Raw genomic sequence first — 23,655 nt, 5'->3', positions numbered from 1 at the left:
GTGATAGAATTAGAAGAGAACTATGTATTTTGCAATCCTAGATGAACAAATCTAGACAATGATCGTGAATGAATCTGATATAGCCAATATATGTTCCTACTAATTTGTAGGAAGCACAGAACTCAGATGAACATGTTAATCAGCAAAATCTAGACTGTGCTAACATCTATAAGACAAATAACGCAGGTTTTTAAACAATCAAACTATATGAAACGAGAAATAGTGAGGGAGGGAGGGGTAGGAAGGAGAGGAAGAACCCATAGAATAAATAAATGAGGTAACCAACCTAGAATAGTTAAAAAAAAAACAAACAAATGTCACACAAGAGCCTGGGCTTCCCTGGTGGCTCAGCAGGTGAAGAATCTGTCTACAATGCAGGAGACACACAGGAGACATGGGTTCAATACCTGGGTGGGGAACACCCTCTGGAGAAGAAAATGGCAGCCCACTCCAGTATTCTTGTCTGGGAATCCCATGGACAAAGGAGCCTGGCAGGCTATAGTCCATGGGTTGCAAAGAGTTGGACACTTCCTGAGTACTTCCTAGCACATACGCACACGCACACACACGAGATCTTTAGGAATTCTCCTAGTGGTCCAGTGGCTAGGACTCTGCTCTCAACATAGGGGGTGCAATTTCAAACTCTGGTCAAGAAGCTGGCATGCTGCAACTAAGAGTTCACCTGCCACGACGACGAGAGAAGACCCCCACAACTAAGACCCGGCAGGGCCAAATGAATAAACAAACAGAAGAGCGATCCTTCAATCACACAGTTGTTTAGAAATTGTTCTATCTTCTGTTAATCACACACACATATAAAAAACCCTCTGTGGTCTATCAAATTATATTACTAAGAAGCAATACATTTTATCTGAGCACCTACTAGGAATATGCCTCACGTGAGGTACTATGAGATCCAAATGAGAAATTTCAGAGGCTGTATCTGTATTAAATTCAACATAATCAATCTGGAAAGTACCATAAATACAGGCAAATACAATAACTCATAGTTGAAAAGCCTGTATTTCTGAAAGTGTATTTTCTAATATTAATTAGCCCTTACCAACTTTACTATAAGATAAACCAGAAAGACTTTCTACACCAAAGCTAAATGGGCATATAAGGCAGTTTTTCTTAAAGCTGAATCAGTGTTTTTCAATTTCTGAACCCAATTTTGGCCCTACTGAACAAGAATCTCTAATAGCAAGGTCTAGGAATCTTTAATATTAAGAAGCTCCCAGGAGATTCTTATGCACCAAAGTTTAAGAATCACTGGTATAAAGGGTGTGGCAAAAAAAGGTGCCTTGACTTGTTCACGGTTCTAAGAATTATAAGACAAAAATAGGCAAAGAACTCAGAAATCTTGATTAATGCACCACCCACCACAGCATGAGTAACTTCCAAAAATACAGCACTGTGAGATGGCAAAAGTACTGAAAACCATTTAAAGTTTTCTGAGGCTTCATATGGGAAAAAAAAAAATCAAGGTTTTAGTGGCTTCATGTACAGAAAACCAAAATTTGGTCATCATTCCTATGGAAGGAGATTCATCTTTTCCTTATCTGGGAGTAAAGACTAGAAGAATAAAAAAAAGAGCATTAGTAATCTCCAAAAATGCTATAAAATAGAGAACAGAATTCTGAAATGTGTTTGAATGGGTGTAGAATATATGAGAAAAGAAGGATGTAATCTGAAGTTAGATGGACTTGGAGACAAACTGTGTGCCATCAGCATTAGGCAGAAGGCATGGTGCCCAGAACAGCTAAAGCGAGTGCATGGTCAGTCTCCCTGCAGAGGACAATCTCCATCCACTTAAAGCACACTGAATCACAATTCAAATTAAGTATGTATTCTGCTTCTTAGCATTCTTGTGTGAATCTGGGACGAATAAAGCTAACTTTTGAAGATGGGATAACCTTAGTGAAATGAACTCAGAGCCACAGCTACTCTGACCACACTCTTCCTCCAATCCTGCATTCATTTTGCAATTAACAAAAGGGAAACAGAAGGGAAAAAAAATTCATATTTCATATATTCCATATCATATGTTGTCCGAGAAATGCAAGTTAAAATGAGACGGCACCATACACCTATCAGAATGGCCAAAACCCAGAACACTGACAGCACCAAATGCTGGCAAGGGTGTGGAGCAACAGGAACTCTCTTCCACGGCTGGTGGGAACACAAAATGGCACAGCCACTCTGGGCAGCTTGATGGTTTCTTACAAAACAAACCCTTACCATATGATCCAGCAACCATGTTTCTTGGTTTTTACCCAAAGGAACTGAAAACTTAGGTCTGAAGAAAAACCTGTATGTGGATATCTATAGTTGCTTTATTCTTGTCAAAACTTGGAAGCAACCAAGATATCCTTCAGTAGGTGGATGAACAAATAAACTGTGGTACATCTAGACAACAGACTATTATTCAGGGCTAAAAAAGAAACAAGCTATCAAGCCATGAAAAGATATGCAGGAAACTTACATACATATTACTTAGTGAAAGAAGCCAATCTGAAAAGGGTACACTCTATACGATCCCAACTCTGACACTTTGGAAAAGGCAAAACCATGGAGGTCGTAAAAAGATCCATGGTCGCCAGGAGTTAGGGGGAGGGGTGGATGAAGAGGCAGAACACGGAAGACTGTTAAGACCATGAAACTACTCCGTATGATACTATAATGGTAGATACAAGTCACTCTGTATTTCCACAAATCTACAGAATGTGTTAACACACAGAGTGAACCATAACATAAACTATGGACTTTGGGTGATAATGAGGGTCAATGTAGGTTCCTCAGTGATAATTTATGTGCAGTTCTGCTGGGGGATGCTGATAATGGGGGATGCTGATAATAGGGGAGGCTATGCATTTGTAGGGGCAGAGGATACACGCGAAATTTCTGTACTTTGTACTTGATTTTGCTGTCAACTTATAACTGATCTAAAAATCAAAGCCTAATATTAAAAAATATATTCCAAACCTTATAATTAGTGAAGAAAATACTTAGAAGACTGAGGGTGTTTAGAGAGAGGTAGGGGAAGCCCAGACAGTTGGCTGCCAAGAACTCTTACTAAGGAGCATTTCTTGGACTAATTCATTATGGACCATGACCTGACTCTTGGCATTACAGGCCCAGAAATTCACTCAAGGCTTCACAAATAAGACCTGGAGATGCTGAGTTGCCCTTTTCAAACTTCTCAACAACAGAAGTAGACATGCTACAGCACTATGGTGGACAGAATTCTAAAGATGCCCCCCACTCCTCAAAGAGTCTTGTCCCCTGATTAGCCAAACACTAACTAAATATTCCTGCGAAGGGACTATGCTGACCAGGTACTAATTAACTGACTGTAAAATAGGGGGATTATGCAGGTAAATCCACTGTAATCACACAGGCCTGAAGAGAGAGAGAAGAGTCAGAGAGATCCAGCACAGGAGTCATGAACCAGGAGAGGTCAGAGAGGCCAAGTATTTCATCAATAACCTTCAAGGCCTCCCTGCTGTCGGTGGCTTTGAATATGGACAAAGGGGGTCAGGAACCTCTAGAGGCTGAGAGCAAGTCCCGGCCAACAATCAAGAAGGGAACAGTATCATCACTCCCACAACCTCCAGGCAGTGAATTCTGTCAACAACTTGAATGAGAATGGGAAGGAAGTGAAAGTGGATTCTCCCCAAGGGTCTCCAGATAAAAATCCAGTCAGACCAACACTTCCATTTCGGCCTTATGGAATCTGGAGCAAATCAATTAACATAATTGGTCTTCTGACCAACAGAACTGTGAGATGATAAATTCCTGTTGTCTTAAGCTGCCTCATTTTTGGTAAGTTATTATGGCAGCAAGAGAAAACTACACAAGTATCAATCGGTTAATCCGTGACGTGAAACTACTGTCAAGAAGATGCCCAACCAGCATTCCTTCCTTTAAGAAAAACTAACAGAGGCCAAACGTAAGAAAACTACTTGGTGAACCAGGCGATAGGCTCTGATAACAGACAAAGGTACTGTATACACGCCTGCCAAGCATACCAGATATTTACTTTGGCTTAGTAAAGTGCCCACTCCTCTGGCTAGATATTGGAATGCATGCTGTCACTTCAGTCGTGTCTGACTCTATGCGACCCTGCCAGCTGTCCATGGGACTCTCCAGGCAGGAATACTGGAATGGGTTCCCATTTCCTTCTCCAAGATACTGGAAGGACACTACTAATAATATCCATCCGTCTCTCATTCCTTCTTTACAGGTGTGAAAAAAAATCAATCAAATTATAGCCAAGTCTTACTCTGGCCTATGAGTCAATCTATCTCTTCAAAGTGATTTTATATATTACTATATCATTCACCTTATATTCATTTTACAACTTAACTCTCCGAGGGTAACCAATTTCTCCAAGGCCAAGAAGATGGAGTGCCAGACATAAATCTCACCACTGCCCACATGAACCACATAAAAATACCATTAGCCAAACACAGCAACAAAACATTTACTATGTTTATAAATGAACCTAGAAAGCAGCACACCTCTGATCCTTACATAGTAAATCTTAAAGAATACTTTCTTTAAATCCCTTCTGCTGCTAAGTCACTTCAGTCATGTCCGACTGTGTGTGAACCCATAGACAGCAGCCCACCAGGCTCCCCCATCCCTGGGATTCTCCAGGCAAGAACACTGGAGTGGGTTGCCATTTCCTTCTCCAATGCATGCAAGTGAAAAGTGAAAGTGAAGTCGCTCAGCCGTGTCCGACTCTTAGCGACCCCATGCACTGCAGCCCACCAGGCTCCTCTGTCCATGGGGTGTTCCAGGCAAGAGTGCTGGAGTGGGGTGCCATTGCCTTCTCCGTTAAATTCTTTCTGAATTAAACCAAAAATCTGAGTATATAAAATGATTTTCAGACTTGAATGCTTTAGTAGATCCATAAAATCCTAAAAAGCTTATTGGACAATGATTACCTAATTCAGACTTGGGGGAAAGAAAAGGGAGATACTTGCAGATGAAGAAAGACTAATATCCAGTATAGAATCTGAAAATGAAGGGCAATTCCTACAACTTCATTACCATTATTTCGTAAGTATGATCACTTTGATGTTTCTTGTACTCAAATCCCCGTGTGAAACACTGAAAAAGAAAGGAAAATTAAGTTACCAAAAAGTTATATTTTGAAATGCTTTCTTAAAGGACAGAAGATGACTTGGGGGCATTTTACCCTTGAATGAGTTTTTAAGAATTCATTTTCTCTTGTTTGCAGCCACAACTCAAAGGTTAGGTTCGTGATCACAGCTTTTCAATGGCCCTCATAGAGAAAAAACAACAATCTGGGAAAAAAGACTTACTCCTAGGACAACTCCTCCTTGTAGAAAAGCATAAGCCCAGGAAGCAGACAGTCTAAAATTGAATCCTTGCTCTTAGTGTATTTGAGCAATTCTAAGATAGAGCTTGTCATATTTTAAAACTCTGCAATGTGGATTCATCTTATAATAAAAAGTATATTAGAGCTTCCATCAGCCGTCTTTACACTTAAACATCTCTGAAATTGGGATGTTTCTTTTAATTAATAGCATTTTGGATCTGATAAAATATGGTGTGTGCTGTGTGAACTTGAAGTAATTATTTAACCTTTGTCCAAGTTTCCTCTGTAAAATAGTACGAATCATTACTTAACTTCCTAGGGCTGCAGTGATGATTTAAAAGTTAGTTCATGCAAAGTACTCAAAACAGAGCCTGGCAGGGAGTAAGCACTTATCAGTACTGCTATTACTATCATCATCGACACTTCAGGAACACTTTGTTCCTTTGTCACCTGCCCAAACATCACTCTTCAATAAGATTAAAAAGAGGTGTCACGGGGGTATCAAAAGGAATAATCCTCCAATTCTATTTCCTGTAGTCCCAATACTTGAAATCTACTGGCAAAAACAGCATTAGGTTGATACAGGAGGAAGTGGAATATTCAACAGACTATCTCATCCATCTTGCTCTGTTCTCCAATTTTTCACTGGTAAAATGTGTAATTAAAGACTGACTAGAAAAAATAGATTTAACAAGGTACGGTCCTTCTGAGCAACTGACAATCACCACTGAATTTACTATGCCTATAAAACTAGGCAAAATGAGAGTGAAAGTGAAGTCATGTCCGACTCTTTGCGACCCTGTGGACTGTAGCCCATCAGGCTCCTCCGTCCATGGGATTCTCCAGGCAAGAATACTGGCCTCCCCTTAATGAGTTACCTGTAAGCAGAGGAAAAAAGGAGGTGGACCACATTCTGCACACTTGATATAAGGCTCCATGAGGTAGGAGGAGCAGCCTCGGCAAGGCGGTTTATCAGAGGGATCATCTAGAACAGAAAGAAAAATTACCAGCTTTAAAACACCGTACGACTACCTTCAGCACTAGAAACCAGAAATCTGCAAATGATTGTATCACTTCAGAAAAGTTCATGGAGATAAGATGAGCTCATTCCAAATAGGAAAACACAAAAATGATGTTCCTTTTTATTTCAGGGCGGCTTTGTTCCTTCCTACAGTACCTACTATTTCAAGCATTTGAGTAGATATGGCACCTGCAGGGAAACAAACACAAGTTTTAACTGGAAGTCTCATAATGCACACAATTTATTTTCCCATGGAAAAATAATGTCACATACCTACTTAACACATACAGTTACAAATAAAGACCATCTGACAAAATGTTAATAACTGCTCTATCTGGGTAATGGGCTACAAGTAATCAATGTACTGTTGTTTCAAATTCTTTACAAGTTTGAAATTTTTCATAATAAAAAGTTGGGAGCAAAAACTCTTCAATTATACACCTTGGGATGTACTAATTTATACCTGAGTTGGGAGTTAAACCTAGAACAACTCCCTCCCTTTCTCCCACAGTAAGCAGAGAACAGAGCAGACCTTCCTCCAGTTCCAATGACAGTACTGCCTCTGAAATACCAAGGCAAGGAGTACAACCCAAACTCTCTAAAGTTATAAAAATGCACACGTGTGTCCCTGGTTGTCCCAAACTGCCACTCTCAAGTCAGGGCAACATAGCAGAGTTGTTCTCTGTGGTCCACAGGAATCTAAGAACACAGGCTTTGAAGGTAGAGAAGGGATTTAATCTGTTTGGCCTGGGGCAAACATTTCTCACATTCTGTAATGGAACGAAAATCCAAGAAACACTCTTCAAGGCTCCTTTAAGTGGTGATTATTATTCTTTTGTTTCTAAATGAAGACCTGTAGAAAGGTGACAGGAAAGAAAGGTATTCTTTCTGGCCATAGCTTCAAAGTAAATATCTGGAACAGAAACTACCCCATTTCTCCCATTTAAAACAAAAATAATTTTATATTAAATGTCAATTTTTATCAAATTACCTTCTCCCTCACATCCTTTTAATGATATGTTTTTCTGTCCTCAAACTTCCTTCAACGATAACAACAAAAAAACTGACCAATGACTGACCTAGTTTTAAAACTTTTGTGTCAATAATTGTTTTTAAAAAAAAATTCAACTTATAGTTTAAAAAATTTTAGACAATAAAAGAATGTCACCCTCTAATAACATTCTGATTTCCAGCCCTTCTTCCTTGTGTGTGTATATATTTAACGAAAGTGAGATACCACACGTTTTATAAAGCCCATTTTTTTTCCACTTGACAATATATTCTCAACATCTATCATGACAGTACACACAGAGCTCCCTCATTTTTTTTAATGGATGAATAATATTCCAGTATATCAATTTCCTAACCAAGTGGTTTTCAACTGCCTCCTAGGAAAGCATTGTGTAAATCTGAGGAGATGCTTTCTTGTTGCCATAATGACTAGGGAGCACTACTGCACTTAGCAGGCAGGGACCAGGGATGCTAGACCTCCTACGGCACTCAAGATACTACTACACACCACAGAACTGGCCTGTCTACTGCACAACTTTCAAATGTCCCACCAGATGTTCAAGTAGGTGAAAACTTGCTCATAATTACATGACCTGAAACCTAATTACACATAAGACAAAATGTTTCTGATAGTTCTAATAGGTATTGAATTTTCCAGGAAGGCAGCTGCATTACTTCAAGAGGAGATTTTATCTTGTTTTGTTCAGAATTTCACGAAGACTTAAGTTGTGGTATTTCTGAGTCACCAATGCAACACGCGTGAATCACTGTGCATTTGCAGTTGTAGTATGCACAGTGACTCCACATATGAATACAAGCATCTGACTACTAAGGCCTTATGCTTTCCACTGTAACGACTACGCATATTGCTGCTGCTGCTGCTAAGTCGCTTCAGTCGTGTCCGACTCTGTGCGACCCCACAGATGGCAGCCCACCAGGCTCCCCCGTCCCTGGGATTCTCCAGGCAAGAACACTGGAGTGGGTTGCCATTTCCTTCTCCAATGCAGGAAAGTGAAAAGTGAAAGGGAAGTTGCTCAGCCGTGTTCGACTGTAGCGACCCCGTGGACTGCAGCCTACCAGGCTCCTCCGTCCATGGTATTTTCCAGGCAAAAGTACTGGAGTGGGGTGCCATTGCCTTCTCTGTATTGATTTTGTTATTATTTTGTTATAAATTATATTACTTTATTATATATTACTTCTTTTATTTATCCTTTACAGTATAGTTAGGGCATTATTTTTATTTCTTTGAAATCATGGGCATAGATATGTTATCTATGCATTTCATTTCCAAATAGTAAAAGAGGCTTTGAAAACACAAAAATCAACCATTGAGTCTCATAAGATTGAGAACCACTAGTCTAACCAGTTCCCTATTGCTGGGCATTTATGTTGTTTCCAATTTTTCACTATTATAAAAAATGCTGAAGTCAATGTTCCTGTACATTAGGTTGGTGGAAAAGTAGCTACAGTTTTGCACTACTGAACCTGCCATTTGATATTGGATTAATTCTTAAATAAATGTGGTTATACAACATTTTAATGCGTATTTTTTGCTTTATGTTTTTTTGCTAATGACTTAACACTTGCTATTTATTTTATATTTATTTTAGACTATAGAAATAATAGACAAAAAAGCAAACTCAAGTGACTTTTTTATTCAAGTTCAAAATGGTTCGTAGAGCAGCAGAGACAATGCGCAACGCCCACACCGCATTTGGCCCAGGAACTGCTAATGAACATACAGTGCAGTGGTGGTTCAGGAAGTTCTGCACAGAAAACAAGAGGCTCGCAGATGAGGAGCACAGTGGCTGGCTACGGGAAGTCGACAGCCGACTGAGAGCCATCACTGAAGCTGATCCTCTGACGACTACACAAGAAGTTGCTGAAGAACTCCATGTCGACCACTCTAAGGTCGCTCAGCATTGGAAGCAAATTGGAAAGGTGAAAAAGCTTGGTGAGTATGTGCCTCATGAACCGACTGAAATAAAAAAAATCATCATTTTGAAGTGTCATCTTATCTTATTCTAAGCAAAAACGAACCATTTCTTGATTAGACTATGACATGCAACAAAAAGTGGATTGTATACAACAACCAGTTCAGTGGCCGGACCAAGAAGCAGCTCCAAAGCGCTTCCCAAAGCCAAACTCCCACCCAAAAAAGGTCATGGTCACCGGTGGTCTGCTGCCAGTCTGATGATCTACAGCTTTCTGAATCTCAGCAAAACCATTACATCTGAGAAGTATGCTCAGTTTACTGATGAAATGCACCAGAAACTAAAATGCCTGGTATTGGTCAACAGAAAGGACCCAATTCTTCTTCATGACAATGTCTGACTGCACATCGCACAACCAAGGCCTCAAAAGTTGGACGAATTGGGCTACAAGATTTTGCCTCATCTGCCATATTCACCTGACCTCCTGCCAACTGACTACCATTTCTTCAAGAATCTTGACAACTTTTTGCAGGGAAAATGTTTTCATAACCAGCAAGAGACAGAAAATGCTTCCCAAGAGTTTGTTGAATCCCGAAACATGGATTTTTATATTGTAAGAATAAATAAACTTATTTCTTGTTGGCAAAAATATGCTGATTGCAATGCTTCCTATTCTGACTAATAAAGATAACTTTGAGCCTAGCTATAATGATTTAAAATTCACGGTCCAAAACTGCAATTATGTTTGCACCAACCTAATACATAACACTTCACATTTTGTTCCTCAGGATTTCTATTTTCTTATAGCTACAGCTGTTGAGCATGCAGAAGGTTTCTGATACATATAGCCAAACTATCCCTCACAAAGGATCCAGAACTTTTCTGTAACCTAGGAGGAGGGAAAGACTTTTTTTAACAATCATTCAAAATCCAGAGGCAATAAAAGAGTAATACATTTGACTACATAGACAAAATAAAAATCTTTTTGGCAAAAAAAAAAAAAATTCATAATATAGAAACTATAAACATAATATAGAAATAAACATAATATAGAAACAATAAACTAGAAGAAAATATTTGCAAACATATCATAGACAAAGGGCTAACATTCTTAACATAGAAAGAACCTTTAAAAACTGAGAGAAAGGAACTTCCCAGGTGGCACAGTTGGTAAGAATCTGCCTGCCAATGCAGAGGTCAAGGGTTCGATCCCTAGGCCAGTAAGACTCCATGTGCCACAACTACTGGGCCCACGTGCTGCAACTACTGGAAACCCATGTACTTCCAGAGCCTGTGCTCTGCAACGAAAGAACCATGGCAATGAGAAGTCTGCACACCACAACAAAGAGTAGCCTCCACTTGCTGCAGATAGAGAAAGCCTAAGAAAAGCAACAAAGACCCAGCTCAGCCAAAATAATTAATTTAAAAAAAACTGAGAGGGAAAAAAAAGAACCAAAAATTCTATTGTGAAAGTCATGAAGACATAATTAAGAAAAAGAAAGATGAATATGGACCTTAAACATGAAAAGACATTCAACTTCACTCATAATAAGAGTAATCTACAGAAAGTTCTCACCCATCAGACAGGCAAAAATTCAAAAGCTTGATAATACAGTTTCTCAACAAGCTGTGGGGAAATAGGCATCTTCATATATTGCTTATGGAAATGCAAAATGGCACAACTCCTATATAAGGGAATTTAGCAGTATCTAAATATCCATTTATCTTTGGACACAGGAATTCCACTTCTAAAAATTTACCTGAATATACACCTCCAACAATACAAGGTTATGCATTAGAATATTAACTGTAACTGCAAAAAACTATATTGATGTCCAAGCACTGGACAGAAGTTGATCAAATTATGGTATATCCACATAATGGAGTAGTATGCAACTATTAAAAAAAAAACTCTCATAAAGTAATATAGTATTTCCAGGAGATACTATTAAATGGGGAAGGAAAAAAAAAGGTGCAAAGATACATAGTATGTTATCTTTCCAGTAAGAAATTAAGAAAAACAAAAATATATTCATTTCATGAACCTCAATGCTCACTGAAGCACTATTTACAACAGACAGGACATGGAAGCAACCCATATGTCCATGGACAGATGAATGGATAAACAAGTTGTGGTACATATATATACAACGGAATATTACTCAGCCATAAAAAGGAACAAATTTGAGTCAGTTCTAGTGAGGCAGATGAAACTAAGAGCCTATTACAAACAGTGAAGTAAGTCAGAAATGGAAAAACAAATATTGTATAGTAATGCATACACATGGAATCTAGAAAAATGGTACCGATGAACCTATTTGCAGGGCAAGAATAGAGACTCAGACAGGCAACAGACTTATGGATGCAGGAGAGGGTGGGATGAATTGAGGATGTAGCACTGAAATATATACATTACCATATGTAAAACAGATAGCTAATGGGAGTTGCTATATAACACAGCGAGCTCAAACTGGTGCTCTGTGACAACCTAGAGGGGTGTGATGGGGTGGGAGGAGGTTCAAGAGGGAGGGGACATATGTATCCCTATGGCTGATTCATGCTGATGTACGGCAGAAACCAACGCTACATTGTAAAGCAATTATCTTCCAATTAAAAAAATATATATACATGCCTATTTGTCTTTGTGAAAAGAAATAAAGGACAGGTAAACTAGAAAACAGTGAGGCTGGAAACCTATGAAGGGCTGAATGAGGGAATGAAATGGAGTGGAAGAGACGTAAGGAGTAACAAATATATATATATATATATATATATAAAATCTCCATAGTTTTGACTTTTGGAAACAATTTATGTTCTACAAATTAAAAAATTAAATCAGTAAATATGGGAAGGAAAAACTGAAAGCAGAACGAACAGATAAACCCAAAAGTATTTCAAAAGAATACTGTAAGCACACTACAAAGGGGAAAAAAAAGAACCAATCCAAGTAATTTATGAATATTTAACAACAGACCTTCAGCACTGGGTGATGCAGAGAATTGTAAACAAATCCTGAATTTGTTGAAGTAGCTCTGCTTTATGTAGTGGTACTCACAAAGCAATTCTGAAATAATTTTGGATGTATTAAAAGACTGAGCAAATGTGCTGATGTTTCGGGAGCCAGGGTTTTCACTGATGAAAGGACACAAAATAAGGAAAAAAATCTATGAAGATAAACTGGAGGTATCAATGTGAACTCATGATTTCTTAAGAAGTGTTACCTATAGGTATATACATGTATATGTGAATATATATATTGGCATATATGTTTATAGCATACACACACATATATTTCTGAACTCTGTGGACCAAAAAAGCCAAGATGCCAACACACTCTAGCAGCAATAAGCAATGACCAGATCTTGGTTTCTAATGTCATTTCTCTCTAAAAGGACCAAGGACTCCTCAGAGAAGTGGTTAATTTCAGAGCTGGGTAATAGGAGCTAAGATGCACCTGGAACGTGTAGCCATACCAAAAAGAGATGCTCAACAAAATGATGGAGGGTAGGGGCAAGTCACAAGGCTGCAAGAGACACCTTGAAGGGACTCTCACAGCAGTCAAATTAGGACAATCTGAGAACCAAAATAAGTATGATAATGAATTATAAATCATTGAAACAGCAATTGATACGTCCATACTTAAATAAATAAGTGAAACAACAAGTCTCTTGACTACAATAAAATGCCAACTAATAAACAGATAGAGAGTGCTGGAGTGCTGGGGTCTAGGGAAAAATCATTTTGTAACCATCATAGTAAATGCAAAAATCATCAATGGATGCTAACTAGGGAGAAATTCTGACGAAGAACAAAGTATTTTATGGTCTGAGAAGTGTCTCCTTATGAGTTGCTTATTATACATAAGAGAAAAAAAATTATACAGTGAGGAACTTAAATGCACACCTTGACTGGGTTTTCAAAATTAATATCACTAATGAGGGACAGAGCAAGACCAGACAGACCCACAGTAGACACCTCTATTTTTAAAAAGGGAGGAAAAGGCCTGATTCCCCAAAAGTGTCAGTCACTAAAGACAAAGGCTGTGAAAACGTTTCAGTTTAAAGGAGTTAAAACTTAATCCAAAACATGACCTCTGACTGTATCCTGTATGGGAAAGAAGGAAAAAAACAACAAAAAGGACCTTACTGAGTCAGATGACAAAACTGGAATACAGATGGTGGGTTAGAGAAAAATATTTTATCAACGTTATCTTACAAAAGTTGGTAACTCTACTGAGGTTAGAAAACAATATCTCTAATCTTAGGAAATAAACACTAAACTACTTGAGGGTAAAGGCCATGACGAATGTCCCTTAGCCTCAAATGATTCTGGGGAAAAAAAATGGAGTATGTCTACTTATATATGCATACTTACGTAAGTAAATGTGTATATTTATAGAGATAATATATGCAAATAAGGTAAAAGGTTTACAAAAGGTGTATGGGGATTCTTCGTACTATCCTTCCAACCTTCCTATGAGTTTGAAATTATTTCCAAATCATATTTTTAAAGTTTAGTTTATAAATTATTTTTAAATTTTAAAAATTATTTTTAAAAGGTAGACTGGTTTCAGTTTACACTCCCAGAATGGGGATAATTCATTTAGATTTTCTTTGTACATAAAATAAGATTTACACTAGATGTGCTTGAAAACTCCATTCTGTCCTAAATTTATACACGGAGTGTGATAAGTGAGCAAATTAGATTTCCCCTTAAGAAATCACTGAACAGTCTACACTCCAAATGTGCCTTTCCAATTCATCTCATTGGGACGCTACTAACATCTAACAGTGGATTTCTATTTCTGCCAAATATCTTCAGAATCAGAGAAAAAGTAATAATTTTTTTCCTCCACAGTTATGGCTGCCTGGATTTATTTCACACATACTCCATAATTCTCTGCACTGTTATTACACTGTAGCTTACTCGGAGAATACAAATTCTGCTAAAAACAGAGGGCAGGAGCATTTCCTTTATTCCACCACTGACAGTATTTCTTACCAAGGCACCTGAAATATGTTATTGGTTCTAAAACTAAATTCCAACTGCTTTTTTCAGTTGAACTATGGGTTAATCATACTATGCACGGTCCATTTGAGCTTAGTTTTCTTCTAAGACCTAGGGTGATATGTTTGTGTCAAGTGTTCAGTGGCCAATCAGTAGTATTGGTTGATCTTCTTTTGATTTGATATTCTCATTCTTTTAGGATCAGAGTCACATGGTTTTAACTTCAAAGTACTTATTTTTCTTCTTTGATCAACTTCCACTTTAGTTTACTATGACTATTAACCTGGGACTTGTTCCCACAGTACTTACTGCTAAAGGAACCCAATCGGTCCATTCCCCAGTTGGCAAAGACTCTGTTGCTCTGATCTTCTTTAATCGGAGTTGCTTCAAGGAGATTTCAGAACCTACCAACAGATACACACCAAAGCTGATGACCGCTCCCTGTGAACAAACAGAAGTGGCACCTGGATAAGGAAATAATTCAAAGGGACAAGATAAAGAGAAAATAATGCAATGTACTCAATTGTACCACATCCTAGTTTTGTTAAGGCTAAGCAAATTATTTTATCTCTATAAGCTCGTTTCCTCTGTAAAATGGATACGCTACAATCATACCTACTTCCTAGAGCTGTTGAGGGTTAAACATCAAAAGCCACATAAATAATATACCATAGTGCCTGGCCCATACTAAGTCCTCGACAAAGGCTGCTGCTGCTGCTGCTAAGTCGCTTCAGTCGGGTCCGACTCTGTGTGACCCCATAGACGGCAGCCTACCAGGCTCCCCCGTCCCTGGGATTCTCCAGGCAAGAACACTGGAGTGGGTTGCCATTTCCTTCTCCAATGCATGAAAGTGAAAAGTGAAAGTGAAGCCACTCAGTCGCCTGACTCTTAGCCACCCCATGGACTGCAGCCTACCAGGCTCCTCCATCCATGGATTTTCCAGGCAAGAGTACTGGAGTGGGCTGCCATTGCCTTCTCCGCTATAAAGGCTACACAGTTCTAATAAACAACTGATTTTCTCTGCCTGGCATCACTTCTCTCCTTAGCCCTCCATCGTTTGGAAAATGGACTCTCCCACATCTCCTACTGCTTTGGTGAGATTGTGAATCACAATACTCTATCCTCCTCCTCTACAGCAGCTAAAGCAATCCAATCTGGTCTTGCAGAAACCTGAATATTGAGTAAGATACACAAGGACAGAGGGTAGTTGGAGCTCAGTCATTCACTAGCCAGAGAATCTGGTCCATGAGATCTGGCCCTTCGAGGTTCCCATCCCCAAGGGTGGCCCAACTGTTCAAGCTTCTTTTTCCCCCTCATTTCTCTATCTTTCCAATAATACTTTAATCTGAATGAACTTCTATTACTAGAAAACTTAGGAATCCTATCACAACATACATTTTGTTCACTAATTTATTATTTGAACGAGTTTTTTTTTTTCCTGTATTTATTTATTTGATGGTGTTAGGTCTTAGTTGAGGCCTGCAGGATCTAGGTCCCTGACTAGGGATCGAACCTGGGCTCCCTGTATTGAGAATGCAGAGTCTTAGCCATTGGACCTCTAGGGAAGTAGGTATGTACAATATACCAAGTCATCTTTTTGAAGACATAAATGAACTCCTATTTCACACTAAGCAAAGAAAAAATCCCCCCTTTCTAATCTTCCACAGCCTTTTCTCTCTCTCTTTTTTTCGGCATTGTTTACATTCTCCTTTGTGAGAATTACTTCTGAATGCGTATTCTTCCCACTTCTAAACTAACGAAAGCAAGGACCGCATCAAATACAAATCTGTATGTCTTAAAGTACTTGGTACCTAGTGCCAAGCAGAAAGAATTCAATAAACACAAATGTAATGGACAAATGAGGGCTTCCCAGGTGGCTCAATGGTTAAGAATCTGCCTCCTAATGTCAGAGATATGGGTTCAAGTCTGCCAATGACTTAGTAACTAAACAAGAACAACAGACAAATAAGTATTAGTTCTACAAAAAGGTTACCTTTAGTTCTCTGACAGCGACTTTTTTCACCTGACAGTTTTAGCTTGGAATAAGTCATCAAGTGTTGGCACCCCACTCCAGTACTCTTGCCTGGAGGATCCATGGATGGAGGAGCCTGGAGGGCTGCAGTCCATGGGGTCGCTGCGAGTCGGACACAACTGAGCGACTTCCCTTTCACTTTTCACTTTCATGCATTGGAGAAGGAAATGGCAACCCACTCCAGTGTTCTCACCTGTAGAATCCCAGGGACGGGGGAGCCTGGTGGGCTGCCATCTATGGGGTCGCACAGAGTCGGACACAACTGAAGTGACTTAGCAGTAGCAGTAAGTGTATACAACGCTCAGATAACACTGTCAATGAACTTGTCTTTTTCAGGATGAGTCGGAGTGGTTCTCCCTCTACTCTAGACCCGAAAAAATGAGTTTGAAGAAACACGAGTTCAGTAAGAGGGATTATGCACTCAGTAACAAAATATTGTGTTAGTTGCTCAGTCATGTCCGACTCTGCAACCCCATGGCCTATAGCCCACCAGGTTCCTCTGTCCGTGGGATTTTCCAGGCAGGAATACTGGAGTGGGTTGCCATTCTCTTCTCCACGGGACCTTCCCCACCCAGGGATTGAACCCAGGCCTCCTGCATTGCAGGTAGATTCTTTACCGTCTGGGCCACAAATAGCGAACATTTATTGACGTTTAAGCTAGACACTGTGGCACCACTGTATGTGGATTATCTGTGAATCCTTACAATCTTCTGAGGCATGGAGCTTTTTCAAGGAGGGAAAGAAGCCCTGAAAGATTATTTGCAGTATGTTTTACAGTTAGTGAACAGCAGCGTCACTTCAACAGAGATTAATAGAGATAGTCAACTAAAGGATGTACATAGCCTCATAAATGCTCCATGTTCTAAGCACAAATTCTTTCTCCACTCCGTTCTTCTCACTGGAGACATTTCTGACGCTAACATTCACGAAAGGGTGGCTGCTACCTCCAAGTTAACATTTGCCAAAGTCCAAGAAGTTACTGGGAGGAGGAGGAAAGGGGCGTGAAGAGCCTTTCCTCGTCGGTGTGGTGCAGAGGACAGGGGCAGGCTTGGAAGAGATTCGCAGCAAGATTCGAAGCCTCACTTGGTCCCTCATTAATTATATGATCTTGGGCGTAATTTTACTGGAGACTCAGACAACCTCAGCTCTGAAGATACGAAATATCTACTTGGAAGGCCTATCTGAAAACAAGGGGTCACGTCGGCCCTTTGTTAACAACGGGATTTCGCGCTCCACCGCGGCAGCGACAGGAATGCCGAGGCGGGGACCCGGCGGGCCGTTCAGGGGGCGGGGCGCGGCCCCAGGGCTCAGTCCCGGCCCGCGCCGCCCTCCCCCACCGCGCGGCGTGGCCCGCGCCGCACGCCCGCCCGCCCGCCCCTCTCGCCCGTGACGCCGCCGGGGCCCGCAGCCCGCCCGCAACCTGGCCGCCCCTCGCGGTCCCCGCCTCCCACCTCGTCCCGCGAGTGGGGCTCACGGCCCGCGAACAGCCGCCCCGCAGCGCCTCGTGCCTCACCTCAGCGCGTTCCCCCTCCTCCGCGCCGAGGAAACGCCAGCCGCGCGCGCGCCCGAGCTTGCGTGCGCGCTCCCTGCGGCGGCGCAGGCGCGAGCGGGCCGCGCGCCCGCCTCCTCCGCCCAGTCCCCGCCCCGGCCGTCGAAGCCCGGTCGCGGGTGGCGCGTCTGCCGCCGCCCCTGGCTCGGCCCCCGTCCGGGGCTCTCGCCGCGCGGCCGCCGCCGGCCTCTTGCAGAGAGGCCTGAGAGGCTGGGACTCTGAGCCGCCTGCCCGAGTTTTGAGTGGGACCAGTAATTACTTTTTCCTGAGGGCGTGCTGCTGGTCGCCGTAGGCTGGCTGGTGCCTGATGCCGCCGTTTTATCCGCTCCAGAGTGCGCTGAGCCGGAGCGGGCCAGTACTGCCCCGCTTTTGTGTTTTCTGACATTCCCACTCCCACCCTTGTTACCGCCTCGAAGGAGATCGAGGCTAAGCGCCTGGGCCCAAGGACGGCGAGCGGGGGTGGCCTCTCGAAGCCGGGTCTTGCAGTGCCGCTCGTGGATTAATCAGACTGCCTGAATGGTTTAAGGGTACACGGGGTACGTTTGATTCAGATGCTCCTGGAACGTCGAAACTATCATCTTTGGAAAGAACCATCCCCTCTTTGGGCTTCAGGGGCCCAGATTGAGGCGCAATGATGAGAGGATGTGGTGGTCCACTCTGATGTCAATCTTGAGGGCTAGGTATGTCCCGACATCTCTTGTTACTACTACTAATTATTGTAATAGCTGCCATTTGTTGGGTATTTACTGCATGCCAGGTATTGTACAAAGGAGGCTGCAAACATGGTCTCATTTAATATTCAGAAACAACCTTGTGGGGTAGACACTCATTGTTACCATCCCCATTTTCCAGGTGAAAACCTTTAGACGCTACCTTGTGAATAATTTGGGATTACATGCTAGATCACATGTGAAAGGGGATTCACACAGTTGCTGAGCTTAACCATTATGCTACTACATCTGTTTAAGTCTTTCATTCATAAATTTACCCAACCTCTTATAGAATTCATTTACACTTTTCTGCCAGCGTGGCCTCTTTATTCTTTTTTTTTAGTATCTGAGTCATACAAGTTCGTTCTAAAAAAAAAAAAAGAATATTTGCATGAGCAAAAATAATGTGAAAACCAGCTCCCCCCATGTAATTTAACATTTTGCTATACACTCTTTTAGATATTTTTTTATGCTTCATGTCAATAAATATAGAATAGTTTTACATATGTTGTATCCTGAAAATCTGTTTATTCATTCATTAATCAAATATTTAATGAGAAGACACTGTTGTACATGCTGGGAATTCAGCAGTGAATAAAAGTTTCTGCCTCATATAATAATGGGGGAGATTGACAATAAGCAATACATAAACTATATTACTATGTAATAGCTAATGCCCGATAATGTGGCAGGTTTTTTAAAAAATCAAGACAAAGGGATAAGAGTGATGGGCTGATGCTATATTAGATGGGGCAGACAAGAAAGGCCTCTACATCATAAGCTGAAATCTAATCATTAATGAGGGAGGTAGCTGTGTGGATTTCTAGAGAGAAACTGTTCTTGGAGAAAAGAAATAGCAATTAAAATAGCCCTGATGGCTTGGCACCTTGGAGAAGAAGCTAGAAATTAGAGAAAGAAGTTGGGAAATAGGCAGCAGCCAGATCATGTATCTGGTAAGCCACATTGGACTTTGGAGTTTATTAGAACGTGACAGAATATCACGGAAGTGTTGAGAACAAAGGAATCATCAGATTTGTTTTAATTGCAGCCTTGAATTAGTGAAAGTGAAAGTTGCTCAGTCCTGTCTGACTCTTTGCAACCCCATGGACTGTACAGTCCGTGGGATTCTCTAGGCCAAGAATACTGCAGTGGGTAGCCTTTCCCTTCTCCAGGGCATCTTCCCAACCACGGAATTGAATCCAGGTCTCCTGCATTGCAGGCCGATTGTTTATCAGATTTGCTCTAAAAAGAATCACTGGCAGTTGTATGGAGAATAGATAGTAGAAGCATTAAAATTGCCCTTTCAATCATCCATTTTTAACAGTGTACTGGTGTTTCACGTACACCTTTACAACCGCTCTCACCTCCACAAACGGAAACTGGCATCAAACCTTTAGGACTTATCTTCATGTTTTTTCCTCCTAAACTGAAAGTTTTTGATACTGGCTAGGGTGTATATCCAGATCTGGACGTCATCATTGTCAACAAACTAATATGAGTCATCAGTGTTGTACTGTTGAAAAACAGTCCCACTTGATGCAGGGATCTATTCATTAGCAACATAGCATTCAAGCACCTGGAAATTACCCTTCCTCTTCAATTGATGTTAGGCCCTCATTAGAATTCTAGGCCCCAATTTAGTCATTGTGCTTAAGAAAGATGTGGAGAAATTAAAAATGCATAGTGAGGGGAAGGATAACTGATGAAAGCAGTGTTTTTCTCAGTTTCTGCCTTCAGCATTGCAGTGGCATCAGTTATAACATGAGGAACACAAATTTGGAGGAGAAATGAAAGGTTCTGTTTCAGATCTGCTTTGCAACCTGTATATGGGAATGACATAAAAGTTTGAAGCTAAGAGGAGAGACCAGGGCTAAAACGGTTTTAACTGTATTAGAACTGTTTCTTTGGATGTAGGTTTTCTTTGTAACCTCAGTACCCAGAAGAACCTCCTGGACAAATATTTGCAAAATGAGCGGGTAAAAGCAAAGGCATGCATGAAGTCCTCAGGCAAAAGAAAGATTGTGTAAGGTAAAAAGAGGTGATGTCCGGTTTATGCTTTCACCAGAGGGCCACACACCTGAACATCACCTCTGAGTAGGGTGATAAGTCCCGATTTGCTCAGAACAGTCCTGGTTTATACCTATTATCCTCATATAATTAGTGAGGTTGCATTTCACTCTTAGAAGTGTCTGTATACTCTTAGAATTGTACAGTAAATTATATGGTCACTCTTTGAAGAAGGCCCTTCAGGGTCCAATGTCTTTCTCTTTCTTTGTCATTATTGCCCCCATCTTGCTCTTCATTCTCCCACCAGGTAGAAGTACCTCCTTTTGCCCCTAGGCACTACTTCCAAGTTTCCTTTGCTAAGGTACCTTCACTTCAACTTAGACTTCATTTCCTCAGGTACATCTCTTCTGACCTCCCCAAGTCTGGATCTAGTACCCCTCTTACATGCTTCCAGTGCACCCTGAGTTTAACCTGTGCTAGGAGAGACAACTCAGTACCTTGTTGCTCCCTCACTAAGCGTTGTCTGTCAGGGAACCTGAAAAAAACAACTCTTGTCCTCCTGAAGACAGAAAGTTACATTGATAATATTAAGACCAGTCCCTGTTGAACTAATATTTTTAAAGAGTGACCCTCAGGACAGGCTAATAGCACCTTCTCCAAGCCCTTCCATTCTTCACTAACTGAGGAGGCTGACTTTTGAACTCAAATCCCAACAAGGAAAATTCCATCCTCCCATCAGGCTCTGTAATGTGGCTACCATCGATTGAGTCCAAAATCTGCCCCAAACTCCTCTCCCACTACTTAATCGCAGTGGTTAGAATCCGAAGTGCAGTTTCTGAGCCTTCCTCCCTATGAAAATGATAGTCATCTCTAGTTACTATGTCCTGAGTGCTGAAAAACTAGAAACTTGATCTCCTCTTTTATTTATTTTTCCTGTATCTAAGGTGGCTGTTTGTAGTGTGGTATACAAACAGATAAAAACAGAACATCTAAAAATCTAGCCATGCTTTCCCCATTTCAACTTTCTTCCCTTTAAACTCAGATAATGCCAGTCAATGTAAATTAGCCAGAGATTTAGTTCCAGGAGCAGAGCTCTGTGCCAAATACAAGGTCTCTTAAAGGCAAGGGGTTTCCTGTGATGCATTCAGTAGACAGGGCTCCACTCCACCAAAGGCCTGAGCCCAGGGATTGCAGCTCCTTAGGGCTCAGCTCTTGGGTTCACACACTAGGAGCCTAGAGTGCTGCAGTCCATGGGGTCACAAAGAGTTGGACATGACTTAACAACTGAACAACAACAACAAAAAACCGACTCCACCAGGGCCCAGCTCAGGGCTGGTCCAGCCTCTTTGGCCTCTGTTGCTGCCTCTTCCATTCAGGAGTGTTTCAATCCTCTTGTTTTCATTTGCTCCATCCCTCCATATCTTTCTCCTTTTGTGGCCACCCTAGTCAACAGAGTTAGGGAATAATAGTATTCCTTCTAGGAGGTTCCTAGATTGCTTTTTCTTTTTTTAATTAATTAGTTTTTTAATTATTTATTTATTTTTGGCTGCACTGGGTCTTGGTTACTTCGGGTGGATCTTCTGTAGTTGCAGAGAGTGGAGGCTTCTGTAGTTGCCTCGAGAGGAAGGCTTCTCACTTCTGTGGTTGCGGAGCACACGCTCTAGGGCTCAAGGGCTTCAATAGTTGCAGCACACAGGCTCAGTTGTTTCGTGGCATGTGGGATCTTGCAGAACCAGGGATTGAACCTGTGTCCCTTGCCTTGACAGGCAGATTCTTAACCATTGGACCACCGGGGAAGTCCCTTTTTCTAAAACAAGTTTACTTTTATTGAAGTATGGTTGAATTACAGTGTTCTGTTAATTACTGCTGTATAGCAAGGTGACTCCGTTACACATATATATACATACATACATTCTTTTTCATATTCTTTTCTATTATATTTTATCAGAGTATTGAATATAGTTCTCTCTGCTATACAGAAGGACCTTGTTAATTTATCCATCCTATATATACTAATTTGCATCTGCTAATCCCAAACTCCCACTCTTATTCTTTTCCTCCCTACCCCCACTTCGCCACCGCCAGTGTACTCCCCATGTCCCTGATTTAGATTCATTTGCTAGACTGCTCTTCTCATTTGATCACCCTCAACCATGACCATTCTGCCAAGGAAGGACTGAAGTACTTTTGCTAATCTACTTAAAGAAATGTAAGGTCTGCATACAGTTGTTTCTCTACACAGCGGTGTATCTGGGGTGCTTCTGCATAAGTAAGGACGCTCTAAGGTTTCCAGGTGGCGCTAGTGGTAAAGAACCCGCCTGCCAGTGCAGGAGACATAAGAGACATGGTTTTGATCCCTGGGTTGAGAAGATCCCCTGGAGAAGGACATGGCAAACCCACTCCAGTATTCTTGCCTGGAGAATCCCATGGACAGAGGAGCCTGGTGGGCTAAAGTCCATAGGGTCACACAGAGTCAGACACAACTGAAGTGGCTTAGCACTTATGCAGAGATCTCAAAGGTGAGGAAGAAGGGGACAAGTTCTGCTAAAGGACCCCACTGCAACCCATTCTTCAGATAAGGATAAATGAGGCACAGAGAGGTAAAACCTCTTACCCTAAGTCCTTCAGTTCCTAGGTAGTACAGCCAGAATTAAAATCAGGTCTGTCCAAATGTAACTAATAAACTCCCTCTGGCTATTCAAGCTAAAAAGTTTGCAAGTTTTAGGATTTTCATAATCCCAGGGCCATTAAGCCTGATTTTCATGAATCTAGCCCTTTGCTACCCATCTCTTCTGCCTCTTCCTCACCTCACTGACATTTTAGTTTTTGGCCACACTGTGTAGCTTGTGGGATCTTAGTTCTCCTGTCAGGGATGGAACCCGGGCCCTTGCAGTGAGAGCACCGAGTCCTATCCATTGGACTGGCAGGCAGTTCCCTCCCTGTCTTCTTTTCAATCTCTGCAACACATAGGATGTCTGTCTCTTGGAACAGCAGGTCTGGGGTAGGATCTAAAAAGCTAGGTGAACCAGAAATG

General features: G+C 41.2%; 2 protein-coding genes across 17 annotated transcripts in view; one reads left to right on the top strand and one right to left on the bottom strand.

Annotated features, from left to right (window-relative positions):
* TADA2A (transcriptional adaptor 2A) overlaps nt 1-17,918 on the bottom strand; it is a 45,755-nt gene extending 27,837 nt beyond the window's left edge. For 2 of the 16 annotated variants that reach the window (XM_060395181.1, XM_042255365.1), the window contains exons 1-5: nt 17,869-17,918; nt 16,549-16,719; nt 14,633-14,787; nt 6,229-6,335; nt 5,059-5,118 (exon numbers count right to left, since the gene is read on the bottom strand). In XM_060395181.1, coding sequence (XP_060251164.1) covers nt 5,059-5,118; nt 6,229-6,335; nt 14,633-14,657 — 192 coding nt within the window. In that variant the 5' untranslated portion in view covers nt 14,658-14,787; nt 16,549-16,719; nt 17,869-17,918. Of the gene's footprint in view, nt 1-5,058; nt 5,119-6,228; nt 6,336-14,632; nt 14,788-16,548; nt 16,720-17,806 lie in introns of all 16 variants that reach the window. The other 14 variants (XM_060395182.1, XM_042255368.1, XM_060395185.1 and 11 more) reach the window with 7 other exon arrangements.
* Nucleotides 17,919-17,985: 67 nt separating this feature from the next.
* ACACA (acetyl-CoA carboxylase alpha) overlaps nt 17,986-23,655 on the top strand; it is a 288,377-nt gene continuing 282,707 nt past the window's right edge. Inside the window, exon 1 of the mRNA XM_042255219.2 lies at nt 17,986-18,584. Coding sequence (XP_042111153.1) covers nt 18,547-18,584 — 38 coding nt within the window. The 5' untranslated portion in view covers nt 17,986-18,546. The remainder of the gene's footprint in view (nt 18,585-23,655) is intronic.

The sequence above is a fragment of the Ovis aries genome, chromosome 11 (assembly GCF_016772045.2).
Source record: "Ovis aries strain OAR_USU_Benz2616 breed Rambouillet chromosome 11, ARS-UI_Ramb_v3.0, whole genome shotgun sequence".
Lineage (NCBI taxonomy): Eukaryota > Metazoa > Chordata > Mammalia > Artiodactyla > Bovidae > Ovis > Ovis aries.
Note: the sequence above shows the minus strand (reverse complement) of the source record. Positions and strands in the feature narration are given on the sequence as shown.